The following is a 17,081-nucleotide window of genomic DNA, read 5'->3' on the forward strand; positions in this document are numbered from 1 at the left end:
TGGTACCATTGGTCCATGCTTACTCCTGACAGGTCTCTCCAGTGTCTGGTTATGATGCTTCTGGCTGCTGAAAGTAGGTGGGTTATGAGTTCTTTGTGGTGTAAGTGGGCATTATTGTTTAGTAAAGCCAATTCTGGGGTGATTTCTAATACTTGCTTGGTTATTTTACTTATTTCTCGTACGGTTGATGTCCTGAATGGTTGGATTTGGGGGCACTCCCACCACATGTGGAGGTATGTGCCTGTGGAGGTGACCCTCTCCAGCATTTTGGTGAGGTTCCTGGGCATATTAGTGCTAATTTTCTTGGTGTTAGGTACCACCTGTAGGTGAGTTTCAGAGTGAGTTCTTTTATTTTTGTTGATATGGATTTAAAGAGGGGTTTAGTCCACATTTTGGTCCCTTGAGTGGGGTTAATCTCATAGCCTATGTCATCCTCCCATTTTTTTTGATTGGGTCTAGGGAATTCATGGGATTTTGTAGTAATATTTTGTATATTGCAGATACCATTCCTCTGCCGTGTCCCTTTGTTGTTAAAAAGAGCTTTTTAAAGGTCGTCAGTGGCCTAGTTGCTGCTGATTTTACTGCTGGATTGTTTAAGCAGGCATGTAATTGGTGATGTGTTAACCAGGGCATTTGGGTGTCTTCTAGTTTGTCTTGTATTTCTTGTGTTGATAAAGGTTTGTTATTTTCGTAGAAGTCTATTAGGCAATATAGGCCTTTGGTTTGCTAGGTTTTAATCTGGAGGTTTTGTGCTGCGTGGTGGAATAATGGGTGGTATGCCAGGGGAATTAGTGGGGATGGGGTTGGGGAGAGTTTGCCTATTACTGTTTTCCATGCCTTGAGCATGGTCTGTGTGTACCTGTTAAGTGTTGTGGGAATTTTCCTTAGTTTGTTTGGGAGGAGAGGGTATGCTGTGGTGCAGGTATTTTCAGTTGTGTCCCTCTCTAGGTGTATCCATTGTTTTGTCTCATCTTCTAGTATATATGGGATTATATGGCCTATTTGGTTGGCAGTATAATATCCTTCTATGTTGGGGATTCCCCATCCTCCTTCTGAGGTGGGGAGGTGCAGGTATTTGGGGCTTATTCTTGGGTTTTTGTGTGAGAAGATAAAGGAGTGTAGTTTTCCCTGCCATCTTTGAATTTGGGTTTGGGGGATCCAGATTGGGAAGGTTTGGAATAGGTAGGTTAGTTTTGGGAGGGTTTTACAGATTTTATTGAGTGCGGTCCAAAATCCATGTCTGCCTCAATCACTAGCAGATTCCGGAAGTGCCTTCTTCCTGTTTGCCTTCCAGCATATAAGCCCGGGAGAACCCCATCTCCGCCTCTTTTCCTTACGTGTAATTCCCTGGCGAAAACTATGCAATGGAAGAGGCACGTCCAACTCCCTGGAAGCAGTGTCGTGGCTCATCTCAGCCTGACTGAGCCTTTGCATCCTCCCCCCCCCCTTTCTCTCATCATCCGTTTCTCCTAAAGGCTCGCTTTCACCAGACTGATGAGGTGCAGCTGCTCAACAAAGGAGGAGGCTGTCTGTATGTTCCTGTCTCTCCCCCCTCCCTTGAAGGCAGACCCCTGACACTTAGCTTTAAAAACAAATTAATTATAGAACCACCCCCCCAAAAAAAAAAAGAATATAAAGCTTGCCCAATATTTAAAGAGAGAATTAAAATCGGAGAGGTCTGAAGTAAGAAGAGACAAATTACAATCACCAACAACAATCACAAAATAAAACCCCACTTCCTGCATTGAAGGATGGCTCAAGAGTACCTTGTGTGGCCACCAATTCTTCTACCAGGCAAAGGGCTTCCTCTTGTATCCTCTCAGACATTGTTTTCTTTCCCATCCCAAATTCCCGCAGGGTGGATAATGTGAACCTGCGCACCTCTCTCCATTTTGCCTCATTTCTGTTGACCATTCCTGAAAGGAAACAGGTGGAGAGCTCAATGTACAGAAACCAGCAGGAAGTTTCAATATGAGAGATGGTGCCTTCCTCCTTCGAGCTATATTCCCATTTGTAATTGCAAGCAGGGGTGGTTCCAGACAACTGGTTTATTCAGCATTCAGCCTGATTTGTTTGCGGTTTGCTTGCACTGAGATTATACAACTGGTGCACATTCATTGCTCTTTGCTTGCACAGCACAGACTTCCCACCGATCAATACTTATCTCACATTGTTTAGTGCATTTTCTGTCATAAACTGTGCTTACTGCATACCCTCCAACATTCAACACTAAAAGTCCAATTGTTTTAAAGTGGGTTTGCTGAGCTCGTAGGCCATAGCACTTAAATCCACTTAATTGCCCCAATCTGGATATAATGTGCCTGTATACTAATAAGTAGCACGGACAATGTAATCAATCAAAGTAAATAATATAACTCCTAACTCGAAGTTCCCCTGTATATTAGGTCACCAAGACTTCATACTGACTAATTATAGGGCCGTGCACTAGCCCTGGTGCTGGAGGAGAGAGATTTCTGTGCATTCACATCATGCCACATCTGCCATTAAATCCCTGTTATGGACAGAGGAGCAGGGACTAAAACATCTGCCAGCATTTAGATCTAGTTCTACCCAGGATTGGGTAAGGGAAACTTCCCTGAATAGGAAAAGCAGCTGGTTTGCATAAAGTTCCTTTTCAAACTTTTTCTTTTTCTTTGCCTGAGGCTGTGGGAAATTGGTAACTATCGCTTCTTTTGACATGTTATTAATTCCTAGTGTAGAAAGCCTTGAAACTGGGAATTGCATCTCAAATCAAAATGGAGTTTGATCAGGTGTTATTCATTGTTAGTACAAATCATGCCAAAACCTGGCCATTGCACCAGTGTTCACTGAACTACAGTCAAGATTCAAATCTGGTCAGCAGCATCTCAGTGCAGCAGGAATAAACCTTACAAAATAAAAATGAAAGACATCTGATTGCAAATTAAAGGAATTACTCAGTTTATTACTATACGAACATTAATGGTATTATCAAATGATATGAATCGGAATCATGAAAGTTTCTGGAACTTATATATTAACTAATAAGATATAATATTTCAAAATAAAGCAAGATACATATGACTGAATTTAAGCAAGTGGCTAGAATGTGTATATAAGATGAAAAGCTGCACTGACAAAGCAATCAATCTAATAATGTAACTCCTAACTCCCTCTAGTCCAGGCTTCCTCAAACTCGGCCCTCCAGATGTTTTGAAACAGACATGCAGTTTCCGTCGCCCAGCTTGCGCAAAGGGGTGAAACGTAAGGAGGGGAGGCGGAGATTTGGGGTGTCTAAGTTCTTATGTTGGGGGAGAAACCGGAAGGGGCCACTCCCGGAATCTGCAAGCGACTAAGACAAACATGAACTTTGGGGTTCTGCACTGTAAATAGTTTGCACCAATAAAACCTGTAAAAGACAGGTCGGAGTCCTGCCTGGTTACTCACGAGCAACCACCAGCAGCACCTGACTATATATCTTTATCTATAGTATTGAAATGTGGTATAGCGCCATCGTTTAATGGCAGGTTTCCCTCGGAGCTCCTGAGGGGAATCGGCTCCGCGGGTTCGGGTCCCTAGCTACGGCGAAGCGGGGACCCTAAAAAGTCACAGGCACGAAGCCTGTGAACCGGAGACTCGGTGGGCACCGTTTGCGCCCCCCCGAAGTTGCGAAAAAGCCTTTTTAAAGGCTTTGGAACGGCAGCGGGTGTGTGGCGTGGAGCTGAGAGTCGCTCATACCCAGCCTGCGGAGTGAAGCCGCGTCGCCATTGACGGAGAGCGCTGACTTCTTCTTCTGAATTGGAATTAAAGAATCTACTATCCGTGAGTAGGACAAAATCTAAGGACTAATTGGGAGCCAAAAATTTTGAATTTGGATACCGAAACGGAAAAGGTCTAAAAGGGAAGTCTACCTTTCCGATCTGCAGCAACATCAAAGCAAAGAACTACTAAGCTTTAACTTTAAAGTTCTTTTTGAAAACTAAATCATCGATCTAAGACTGGGACCCTTCCCCCCTCGAAGGCAGGAGTGGGGGGGAGATCGTATTTTAAATTGCTTCAAACTTCCTGCTTGTATAGAAGGGGAAAATTTATACCGCTGTGCTCTGACCCTGGAGCGGACTGCCGGAGAGGGTAGCTGGCTGCGGACTGTTACTACGTTAAGGCTACAAAGTTGCATTAAATTGTATTTTAAATTGTATTTTAAAAGGATACGCTCTTGCCAGATTTGATGGGACTTTGTTTCAATCTGTCAAAGACTAATATTGTGGCCATTTGAGTGCTTTTGTGAAACTTTGAAGGATTTGGGAACTGTTTTGAATGCTTTGGGAATATTTTCTCCATTTTAAAAATTGTAAAGAGAAGAATTGCTACATTCGCCCTCTGGAGGAACTTGGTTTAACTACAGTTGTAGAGTGGAATTCAACCAGCTGCTGGGAAAAGGGAGATATGAGTGTGAGAGTGACCTTGACTGTAAGATACGGTTATGGCAAGTGACCAAGATAAAGGAGAGCCTCAAGAAAAAGCACTGAGGTCTGGTAGACAATACGGAATTGAGCCTTTCATGAAAAGGAGGCCTTCTACATCTGGAGTTTCTGGGGCAGCAGCCACTCCACAAGAAAAGACAAAAGTTATGTCTGAGGAAGCACTTTCGAAACTGTTGGGGAAAATAAATGAATCTTTGGACCAGCTAAAAAAGCAAGGTGCAGAATTAAAAAAGCAAGGAGCTGAAACAAGTAAACAAGTTGCTGAATCCAGTAAACAGGTTGCTGAAACAAATAAAACTGTAGCAGAGATCTCAGGAAAAATAGACATTAATACTAAAAGTATAATTGAACTTGGAAATAAAGTGAATTCCAATACAGAATATATTGGAAAGTTACTAGAGGAAACATCCACCATTCGGAAGATAGCAGAGGAAGCAAAAGAGATTGCAATCGTAACTGACGAAAGACTCCCACCGGTTATCAAGAAGTTGGAGGACCATGATTTGGCGCTCTCGATGATTGAGATGCAGAGGAAGGAGAGGAATTTAAGGATTAGAGCAATACCCGAGAGCGAAGGAGACAACCTTGTGGACTATTTAACAAAAGAGTTTTTAGAGTTTTGGCGAAAGGATTTGGAGAAGGAAGAATTTAAGATAGAGAGTGCATTTAGACTTGGTACACGGCAAAGAAGGAATAAACCAAGAGATTGCTTGATAACGTTAAGATCAAAAGAAGAGAGGGACAAAATTTTGGATCTGCACTATCAGAGAACTTTACGAATTGAGGATTCCTTCGTGGAAATTTTTAAGGATATCCCAAAGCAAATTTTGGATGCTAGAAAACAGTTCCAGAACTTGGTGGTCCTACTGAAAAGGAATAACATACCATTCAGGTGGGAGTTTCCTCAAGGCCTATCTTTTAAATATAAGGGAAAGAAAAGGAAAATAAAGACAGTGGAAGACAAAGACAAGTTCTTACATCAACAAGAAGACGATCTCTGCAAGGGGGCGGATTTGGGACAAGATCACTCTGGAGGAGGAACTTTGGACAAAGACAATTTATTACAGAGACTGAAACCACCGACGGAAGAAGAAGAACTACTAGGAGCGACAGGAGGAGAAGATAAATAGATTGACCATGGCTCTACAACTTCTAAGTTGGAACTGTAACGGTCTAAACATTCCCCGGAAGAGAAAAAATGTTTTTCACATATTAAAAAAAGAGCAATTGGACTTGATCTGCCTACAAGAAACTCACGTGACGAGGTCACATAGGAAACTACTCATTAATAAAAAATTAGGACAAGAATTTATTTCATCAGACAAAGTTAAAAAAAGAGGAGTGGTAATATATGCAAAGGAAAAATTACAACCGAAATTAAAATTTAAAGATGAACAAGGAAGATATTTGGCAATTGAAATTCAAGATCAAGGAGAGAAATTTTTGATCGTGGGAATTTATGCACCAAACGAGGGGAAAGTTGAATTTTTTAAGAAGCTGCATGAGACACTGATGGACTATACGGACACAAATCTAATATTGATGGGAGATATGAATGGAGTAGTATCGACCAACATGGACAAATCTCAAAGACAGGTAGTTACAAAAGATGGAAGACTACCAAAAATCTTTTTTGAAATGACTGACAATATGGATCTAGTGGACATTTGGAGAACAACACACCCACTTGAAAGAGAGGGAACTTTCTATTCTGAAGCTAAAATGACATGGACTAGAATTGACCAAATATGGATTACTAGAGGAATGGCACCTAGGATAAAAAAAGTTGAAATCTGCCCAAAGACTTGCTCCGATCACAATGCAGTAAAGATGGTGATGAAGTTAACAACAACTGGTACCTTTAGATGGAGGATGAATGACACCCTATTTAGAGATGAAGAAGTTTGCAAAAAGGCACAGAAGACTTTGAAGGATTATTTTGAAATTAATATGAGGACCAATATAGAAAAAAGAATTATCTGGGACGCAAGCAAAGCAGTGATGAGAGGATTTTTGATACAACAGAATGCAATTAAAAAGAAAAGCCAGAATGAAAAAAAAGAGAAAATCTTGGAGAAAATAAAAGAGGGGGAAAGGAAATTGAGATCTAAGCCAAAATCACAGGATATTTTGAAAGAAATTAAACTATATCAGACACAATATATGGAGCTGATGAATCAAGAAATAGAGTGGAAAATTAAGCAAATGAGACAGAAGACTTTTGAATCGGCTGATAAATGTGGTAAACTGCTGGCTTGGCAAATAAGGAAGAGACAAAAATTGAACACAGTTACAAATTTAGAAGTGGATGGAAAGAGCATCTATAAACCAACAGAAATTAGGGATTGCTTCCAGAAATATTTTAGACAATTGTATAAACAAGGTCCTCAGAGTGATACGGATATAGAACAGTTTTTGGAGAAAAATGGACTGAAAAAGATCTCTCAGGAAAGTAAAGGGATTTTGAATCAGAAAATAACAGAGCAAGAAATAGAAGGTGCCATTCAAAATATGGCATTGGGCAAATCTCCAGGACCGGATGGATTGACTTCTAAATATTATAAGATTTTGAAAGAGTGGTTAATACAACCTTTGAAAGAAGTTTGTAACGAAATTTTGGAGGGAAAGAAGGCACCAGATACGTGGAAAGAAGCCTTTATCACACTTATACCAAAGACTGAGATAGAAAAGACTCAACTTAAAAACTACCGCCCAATCTCCCTATTAAATGTGGATTACAAAATTTTTGCTGATATTTTAGCGAAAAGGTTGAAAGTAGTTTTGATGGAGGAGATACATAGGGACCAAGCAGGCTTTCTTCCGAGAAGACATTTGTCAGATAATGTAAGGAACATAGTTGATATTTTGGAAAAACTGGAAGTGAATATTAATACTAAAGCTGTTTTGATATTTGTGGACGCTGAAAAAGCTTTTGATAATATTTCATGGAGTTTTATGATAAAAAATCTTCGGGGGATGGGGGTAGGTCAAGGGTTTGAAAATGGTATAAGTGCGATATATTCTGAACAAAAAGCAAAATTAATTGTAAATAATGTGGTTACAGAAGAAATTCCTATTGAAAAAGGGACACGTCAAGGATGCCCAATCTCTCCATTACTTTTTATATCGGTCCTGGAGTTTTTGCTGAATATGATCAGAAAGGACCAGTTGGTTAAAGGAATACAGGTCGGAGTTAAACAATATAAATTGAGAGCTTTTGCAGATGATTTAGTACTTACATTGCAAGAGCCTGAATCTAGTACTAAAAGAGTATTAGAACTAATTCAAGAATTTGGTCAAGTAGCAGGATTTAAACTAAACAAATCTAAAACGAAGGTTTTGGAGAAAAATCTAACAGTATTGGAGAAAGAAAAGTTTCAGAAGGAGACAGGGTTAACTGTGGTTAAGAAAGTGAAATATTTGGGTATAAATATGACATCTAAAAATTTGAATTTATTTAAAGATAATTACGAGAAAACTTGGACGGAAGTAAAAAAAGACTTAGAAATTTGGTCAAATATGAAGTTTTCCTTGTTGGGTCGAATTTCAGTTATAAAAATGAATGTACTGCCTAGAATGTTGTTTTTGTTCCAAACATTGCAAATAGTGGATAAGATGGATTGCTTTAAGAAATGGCAGAAAGATATTTCTAAGTTTGTCTGGCAGGGCAAGAAGCCTAGAATAAAATTTAAGATATTAACTGATGCGAAAGAAAGGGGCGGATTTGCCCTGCCAGACCTTAAATTGTATTATGAATCAGCAGCGTTTTGCTGGTTGAAAGAATGGCTACTTCTTGAGAATACTGATATTTTGGACTTAGAAGGTTATGACAATTTTTTTGGATGGCATGCATACCTGTGGTACGACAAGGTAAAAGTTCACAAGGGTTTCAAAAATCATATTGTCAGGAAAGCATTATATAATGTCTGGATTAGATATAAAGATTTGCTGGAAAGTAAAACTCCAAGGTGGTTGTCGCCAATGGAGGCAAAAGCCGTTAAAAAATTAAATATGGAGGTTAATTGGCCGAGATATTGGGAAATTTTGGAGCAAGAAGGAGACAGACTGAAATTGCAAAGTTTTGAGAAGTTAAAAGGGAAAGTGAGAGACTGGCTGCATTATTATCAGATAATGGAAGTCTTTAAACTAGACAGGAAAGTCGGCTTCCAGGTGGAAAAATCAAAATTAGAAACTGAACTGTTAGAATCTAGTACTAAGAACTTGTCAAAAATGTATAACTTGCTGTTGAAATGGAATACACAAGATGAAATGGTTAAATCTGCAATGATTAAATGGGCCCAGGATATTGGTCATGACATAATGTTTGCTGACTGGGAAAAGTTATGGACCACCGGGATTAAATTCACGGCATGTAGTGCCTTGAGAGAAAATATTATGAAAATGATTTATAGGTGGTACATGACCCCAGTCAAGCTTGCGAAAATCTATCATTCGCCCGAGAACAAATGTTGGAAATGTAAAGAAAGAGAAGGAACATTCTTTCACCTTTGGTGGACATGCCCAAGGATTAAGGCTTTCTGGGAACTGATCTATAATGAACTGAAAAAGGTACTTAGGTACACTTTTCCTAAGAAACCAGAGGCCTTTCTCCTGGGCATGGTCGGCCAAGTGGTTGTAAAGAAGGATAGAACTTTTTTTATGTATGCTACAACAGCAGCAAGAATTCTTATAGCAAAGTACTGGAAGACACAAGACCTACCCACCGTGGAAGAGTGGCAGATGAAAGTGATCGACTACATGGGCCTGGCAGAGATGACGAGCAGAATCCGCGACCAGGGAAAAGCAACGGCGGAAGAAGATTGGAAAAAATTTAAAGACTATTTAAAGAAATACTCTAAAATTAGTGAATGTTAGATTGATGTTGAATAAGAAAAATAGGGGTTAACAGCGATTATGATTAAGTGGAAGAAAATGAATGTTTTTATAATAAATCTGAAAGTAAGGGAGGGATTTGTTAATTAATTAATTTGACATGAGAATGCAGAAAGGGGAGGTATGAGGAAGTCGGGAGAGTAAGAAATATGAAATTAAGAGCAGGAAATTATACATGTTGCATTTTATTGTCTTTTGTTGTTTTGTTTTATTTGTTAAAAAAATATATGGAAAACTGAATAAAAATTATTAAAAAAAAAAAAAATGAAATGTGGTATATTTGCTAAACATTTTGCTATGTAATTATGAAGCTGTTACTGTTATTTTGCTATGTTACCATGAATTTTTTTGTAGTGTTTGAAATGTATTCTTTTGTTGTAAGCCATTTTGAGCGTGATTTATTTGTGGGAAAGCGGCATACAAATCAAATGATGAATGGATGAAAAGAGGCAGCTAGCAAAAAGAAGAAGAAAAGGGAGATAAAACATTAAAAGAACCATAGAATGCAATAATGCAAGAACCTTTTGCCTGATGTGGGGCTCAAACCCACGACCCTGAGGTTGAGTCTCATTCTCTACCAACTGAGCTATGAGCATGGAGCTGGACTTCCCCACAAAATATCCCTCTGATAATCTATCTGGAATAGGGGGGCAGGAGCAACTTGCGCCAATGCTATATCAGCAGTTCTTCACACAGGTCACTTTTTCACACACTCAAGCACTGCTTTGCCAAAACATCTTGTGCTATCAGTTGGTTTTTTGTTTTTTTGTTTGGCTGCATGGCTGTTGTTCTGTTACTCTTTTCACAATGCCAAGGTCTCCATTTGTGGCGACCACACAGGGTCCCTGGATGTTTGACAGTCTTTTGATCCCTGTGCCACCACTGTGCTCGCTTCCCTGCTGCCACCAACCCATTACTCTCGGGTACACACTGAGTCCAGACAGTTGTTAAAATTAAACCAAATAAACAAGTTTATTTTATAAGCATTAACAAGTTTATGGTTTCTCAGATAATTTTCTTGTCAGTTTCTTAACCTTAGTTTCTTTACCAGCCTATACCTTCCTAATACCTTCTGACTGATTATCTTGACTGTTTGACTCCACTTAGCAGATTCTCTCACTCTCTCACATCAGACTATCCCAACCCACAGACTTATCCTCCCTCTCTCTTCTCTAACTCGAGACTGACTTCTTAACAACTCTAACTCTAACTCCTTCCCTTGGGTTCCTATTGGTTAATCATTTTACACTTAGTTAACCCTTTCCTTATGAAGCCAGTATGATGTCACACACCTAGGAGGGCAAATGCCACACCATTCATCGAACCTAAAGCTACAAACATGTTCACAAAGATCTAAGCAGCTGATACAGAAGACACAAACATGGCATGATGTCATCCATTTTGATCCAGCATGGCTGCTCTACTTGTGTACCTGAAATATGGCATAACTGCTGAGCATAATAGACAGGGAAGTGTGGCAGGGCCTAGGTTAACAGAGGTAATCCAAAAATAAGCACAGAAATGCAATGCACCCCTTACCTCGATAGTTGTTCGCTCTGTCTATGAAGGGCATTGCAGGACGCCCACCAAATTCTTCAGCATGATTCACAAAAGCATCTTTCATTGTTTCATATCCACAAATCACAACGATGGGCTTTGGCCCAATCCAGACAGTAAAGATGGGGCCATATTTATCAATGAGCTGAAAGTAGAATCAAAGACAAGCAAGGTTCATTGGGCAATGCTTCCTTTGGACAGATGCCTCAGGGCAGGGGTGGAGAAACTGTGTCCCCTGGGCCAAACTTGGGCACAACATCTGGATCTTTCTTTTTTTAGGAAAAAGGTGAGTAAGAGGAGAGAAGACAACAGTGTGTAACAGTGTCATGGTGTGAAGGAAGCGGAGAGAGAGGTTTTGCTCCCTCTCCCATCACACAAGATCTCTTTCCTGGCCAGTCACCCAGTGATGCTAGTCACCCAGTGATGCTCTATGGTGGGAAATTCAAGAGAAACACAAGGAAATACAGTCATACCTTGGTTTTCAGACAGCTTAATTCTCAAACGTTTTGGCTCCCGAATACCGCAAACCCAGAAGTGACTGTTTCGGTTTGTGAACTATTTTTGGAAGCTGAATGTCTGATGGGGCTTCTGCAGCTTCTGATTGGCTGCAGGAGCTTCCTGCAACCAATCAGAAGTTGCACTTTGATCTCCGAACGTTTTGGAAGTCGAATGGACTCCTGGAAACGATTCCATCTGACATCCAAGGTATGACTGTACTTCTTAGACACAGCACAGAGTTTGGAATCCATGACTGCTAGATGTAATGATGAACAGTTTTAACAGCTGATAAGATATAGACACAGCTGGGACACCAGTTAAAGTTGGTAGTAGGCACTCAGTTCCACCAAGACAGATTTCCTCAAGCTTTAATATGGCCATCAACTGTAGCTTTACCCTCCATCAAAATTCATGGCTGTTATTCATTCATTCATTATTTTTTACTTTTTAAATTTCTATAGTGCTCTTATTCTTAGGATTATATCATCATATTATTATTATTAATTTTAATTTTAAAACACAGAAATACATAGCATAATAACAACAAAAACAATACCCACCCCCCAAGTTTAAAAGGTATAGATTGCTTAATTAGCCAAAGGCCTGGGTGACAATGAATATTTTTGCCTGGTGCCTCAAGATATGTAATGAAAGCACCAGGTGAGCTTCCTTGGATAGAGCATTGCACAAATGGTGAGCCACCACAGCAAAGGCCCATTCTCATGTTGTCACCCTATGGAGTTCTCACAGAGAAGGCACAAAAGAAGGGCCTCGGATGACAATCACAGGGTCCATGTTGGTTCATATGGATCCCCATACTCTCTACAGCTTTCTAGCATGGGAAAAGACAAAGAAGATGGGAACTTTCCTATCATAAGCTCCATTCTGTTAACCGAAGGCTTCTCAAAGCAGCAGACACAAGCAGACATACACAGACCAGACAAGGAAGAAATTAAATTTGTGTCCTCCTCTCTCTGTGTGTGTCCTACTATTCTAGGCAAAATCCTATTCATTACATGGCATTTATGGACAGGGAAACTCACCTTTGTATAGAACTTGTAGAGAGGCAGGACATCTTTCTGCAGGAGATTTCCCAGCAAGAGCCAGGGAGTGGGTCCTGGGGGTAGCTGGCTTTTCTTCTTGTACATTTTGAAGGAGGAGAAGAGTACAGCGAAGAACAGGTAGAGAAGGAGCAGAGCTCCTGCTCCAACCACCTCCATCTTTCACTGAGCTCTTCTTTAGGCCAGAAATCCAAGAAAATGCTTAAGAAAGTCAGGAAGGAAGCAATGCCGTCAGCTGGAGACCCAGCCAAACCTGTCTCTGGAATATCTCAAACATTCCAACCCTTTTTTTAATTCTTTTTCATGTGATTTTTAATTATTAGCAAGAGCTAGTTACTCATTAAAAGAATGTCACTCTGACCTGAACTCCAAGTTAACCCCCTAACCCTTGGAAATGTGAGGTGTCGTGCATGGAGGCTGTGCACTGATGCACATTTATTGTGAAATCAGTCAGGGAAAACATTTTCTTTTCTGATGCCAGTCAAAGTCAGCAATACTGAGCTGGACAGACCTTTAGTGCAGTTTCCATTTTTGTGACTTTATGTTCCTGCTCATTTTTATACAGGAGTTTAGTGTGTTGACATATCTACTGATCAGTTTGTGCTTCGTAGATGTGGCTCTCACCTGCTGACTGCATCTTAAGTAAGGCTTTCTTAGCTGCATTGCCCCATGTACAGGACTGACCCTAAGCCAAGATACTCGATTAGCAATTTATCTTCTTTCTTGCTGGGCATCTAGGTGCCCTGATCTTTCTGCAATTGTGTTTTTTCTCCACTGTGGGACTGGAGAAGTGTTTCCTTAATTTGGTGCAACCAGCATTTAGCCCAGGTAAGTGAGAATATTTAAGAAAAGGTTTCTGCAGTATCTGAGGCACTACTGGAATGAGGACACTCTTGAGTCACCTTCCATGGACTCTGCCTTTGAGGGGTGGGTCCTTGGAGTGCCTTTAGACTTGGCATGCTCATTGAGGTGAAAAATGGCTGAGAGTGTGAATGTCAGGTGAACATACCAGCGGAAGCAGATTTAGGGAAGTGCAACGGGTTTGGTGACACTGGGCACAGAGCTTCTGAGGTGCCACAGCTTTTATTTATAATGGACCCCGAGATGTGGGGGTGCCAAATTTTTGGCCCCTGAAATTTGAGACCCCAGGATCTGCCACTGACACCAGGGAGGGAGAATGCTTTCCAAACCTTGCTGAATTACCACAGCATGTGGTCATAAACATGCCCAGGAGGTGAGATGGATATGTTTTATTATCCCATTTTTGTATTGCATTAGGTTGTTATAAGGTGTACATTCTTTGTTTCTTCAGCTTGTAAACCGCCTTGAGTATTGTAAACTAGAAAGACACCACAGTGGGGTAATCCATTTTTTCTGCTTCCTGAAACACCACAAGAAATTACTGGGTCATCTGACCCATCATTCTGAAAGCACCATGACCAGATGCAACATAAGGCAGTGCCAGAATTCTTGTGCAGAAGAAGAATCCAGTTTGACACAAGTGAGAAAACCTTCACCTGGAAGTTTGGAATAGAATGAACCTTTCCCTTTTAGGTAGGATAGCAGCAATAAAATTGAATGTCTTACCAAAGATGTTGTTTTTATTTCAATCAATTCCGATAATAGGCAATGTTATATGCCTCAAGAAGTTACAAAAAGACATATCAAAATTTGTCTGGAGTGGTAAGAGGTCTAGGATAAAACATAAATTAATGATTGACTCAAAAGATAGAGGCGGCCTCTCACTCCCAGACTTTACATTGTATTATGAGGCGGCATGCATTGTTTCGTTGAAGGATTGGATAAAATTAAAAAGAGAAGAAATCCTCGGTTTACAAGGACATGATAACAAATTTGGCTGGCATGCGTATTTATGCTATGAAAAAGATAAAAAACATAAAGTGTTTCATAATCATATAATAAGGAAAGCACTGATAAAGGTATGGAATGAATACAAAGATTTCATAGAATCATAGAATCATAGAGTTGGAAGAGACCACAAGGGCCGAAACTAAAACCTAAGGTTCGAGATTGGTTGCATTACCATCAGATAAATGAGACGTTTAAACAGGACAGGAAAATAGGATTTCAGAAAGAGAAGTCAAAATTAGAAACAGAATTGTTGGAACCCAATACTAAGAATTTATCAAGAATGTATAACTTGCTGTTAAAATGGAATACACAGGATGAAACGGTGAAATCAGCTATGATTAAATGGGCACAAGACATAGGTCATGATATTATGTTTGCTGACTGGGAACAGTTATGGACCACCGGTATTAAATTTACTGCATGTAATGCTTTAAAAGAAAATATTATGAAAATGATCTACCGGTGGTACATGACCCCAGTCAAGCTTGCAAAAATTTATCATTTGCCTAATAATAAGTGTTGGAAATGTAATGAGACTGAAGGCACTTTCTACCACCTTTGGTGGACCTGCCCAAAGGTTAAAGCTTTCTGGGAAATGATCTATAATGAAATTAAGAAGGTCCTTAAGTGGACTTTTCCTAAGAAACCAGAGGCTTTCCTCTTGGGTATGGTGGGCCAAGTGGTGTTAAGGAAGGATAGGACATTCTTTATGTATGCCACTACAGCAGCAAGAATTCTACTGGCAAAGTATTGGAAGACGCAAGAACTACCTACTCTGGAAGAATGGCAAACAAAGGTGATTGACTTTATGGGACTGGCTGAGATGACGGGCAGAATCCGGGACCAGGGGAAAGAGACAGTGGAAGAGGACTGGAAGAACTTCAAGATATATCTTAAAAATAATTGTAAAATTGAGGAATGTTAAGATGTCAGGGGGTAAGAAGTAAAGAATTGCAGCAGTAAACAAAAAAATTTAAGAAATATTTTTGAAAAAGAACTAAGACAATGGACTTAAGGGTTGCTAAAGAATTTTAAACAAGGATGCAGGGATTGGGAGGTATGGGGAAGTCAAAGAAAAAAGGCTATGAACCGATGATTATGAAGTAATACTGTGTTACATTGTTCTTTATTTTATGTGTGGAAAATTAATAAAAATCATTATAAAAAAAAAAAAAGAAGACCCCCCCCAAAAAAAAAAAAAAAAAAAAAAAGGAAGAGACCACAAGGGCCATCGAGTCCAACCCCCTGCCAAGCAGGAAACACCATCAGAGCACTCCTGACATATAGTTGTCAAGCCTCTGCTTAAAGACCTCCAAAGAAGGAGACTCCACCACACTCCTTGGCAGCAAATTCCACTGTCGAACAGCTCTTACTGTCAGGAAGTTCTTCCTAATGTTTAGGTGGAATCTTCTTTCTTGTAGTTTGGAACCATTGCTCCGTGTCCGCTTCTCTGGAGCAGCAGAAAACAACCTTTCTCCCTCCTCTATGTGACATCCTTTTATATATTTGAACATGGCTATCATATCACCCCTTAACCTCCTCTTCTCCAGGCTAAACATGCCCAGCTCCCTTAGCCGTTCCTCATAAGGCATCATTTCCAGGCCTTTGACCATTTTGGTTGCCCTCCTCTGGACACGTTCCAGTTTGTCAGTGTCCTTCTTGAACTGTGGTGCCCAGAACTGGACACAGTACTCCAGGTGAGGTCTGACCAGAGCAGAATACAGTGGCACTATTACTTCCCTTGATCTAGATGCTATACTCCTATTGATGCAGCCCAGAATTGCATTGGCTTTTTTAGCTGCCGCGTCACAGAACCTTAGAACCTAAAATACCATGGTGGTTGTCTGCAGTTGAGGCAATAGCAACAAAACCATTTAATAAAAAAACAAAACTGGCCAACATATAGAGATTTGTTAATAGAAGAAGAGAAAGGTTTGAAATTAAAAAGTTATAAAAACATGAAAGATACTTTCCAAAGTTGGTTGCATCACAGACAAATTAATGAGCAGTTTAAAGAAGATAACAAAAGGGGGTTCAGCTGTACTATCTCAAAATTCCAAAAGGAAATTGTGGAGGGAAACACCAAATTAATGAAAAAAGCATATAACATTTTGTTATATGAAGAAACTTTAGATGAGATGGTAAAATCGACACAAATAAAATGGGCTGTTGGAGGCATGGGAAAGATTATGGAAAACAAATTTAAAGTTTACAGATTGTATATTATTAAGAGAAAATCATTTGAAAATGATATATAGATGGTATATCACACCGGAAAAAATTCAAATGCAAAGGATCTAAGATATGTTGGAGATGTAAAGAGAAAGATGGTCCTTTCTTTCATGTATGGTGGGAATGCAAGAAGGTTAAAGAATATTGGGAAATGATATATAATGAATTGAAAAAAGATGTTGAAAAAAACCTTTGTTAAAAAACCAGAATCTTTCCTGCGGAATTTTAGATCATGATATAAGAGAGGGAAATTGGAGATTGTTTATGTATGCAACAACAGCAGCAAGAATTTTATTAGCATAAGTATGGAAAACAGAGAAAATGCCAACAAAGGAAGAATGGCAAGCCAAACTTGTGGACTTTGCAGTACTGGCTAAGCTGACAGAGAGGATACATGAGAGAGACAACATCGATTTCAAAAAGGAGTGGGAACCATTTATAAACTGTATAAAAAGACAGTATAAAGATTAGGACCCATTGGCAGGTTTTGACTAAACTTTCACAA

The 17,081-nt window shown here is 39.7% G+C and overlaps 1 protein-coding gene across 1 annotated transcript in view; it reads right to left on the reverse strand.

The window, feature by feature from the left end:
• The window catches only part of LOC307209803 (cytochrome P450 2C20-like), a 47,729-nt gene extending 35,002 nt beyond the window's left edge, over window positions 1-12,727 (reverse strand). Inside the window, exons 1-3 of the mRNA XM_079965167.1 lie at window positions 12,455-12,727; window positions 10,896-11,058; window positions 1,767-1,916 (exon numbers count right to left, since the gene is read on the reverse strand). Coding sequence (XP_079821293.1) covers window positions 1,767-1,916; window positions 10,896-11,058; window positions 12,455-12,631 — 490 coding nt within the window. The 5' untranslated portion in view covers window positions 12,632-12,727. The remainder of the gene's footprint in view (window positions 1-1,766; window positions 1,917-10,895; window positions 11,059-12,454) is intronic.
• Window positions 12,728-17,081: the final 4,354 nt, after the last annotated feature.

This window comes from Podarcis cretensis (assembly GCF_951804945.1).
Source record: "Podarcis cretensis genome assembly, chromosome: 2".
NCBI classification, from domain to species: Eukaryota; Metazoa; Chordata; class Lepidosauria; order Squamata; family Lacertidae; genus Podarcis; species Podarcis cretensis.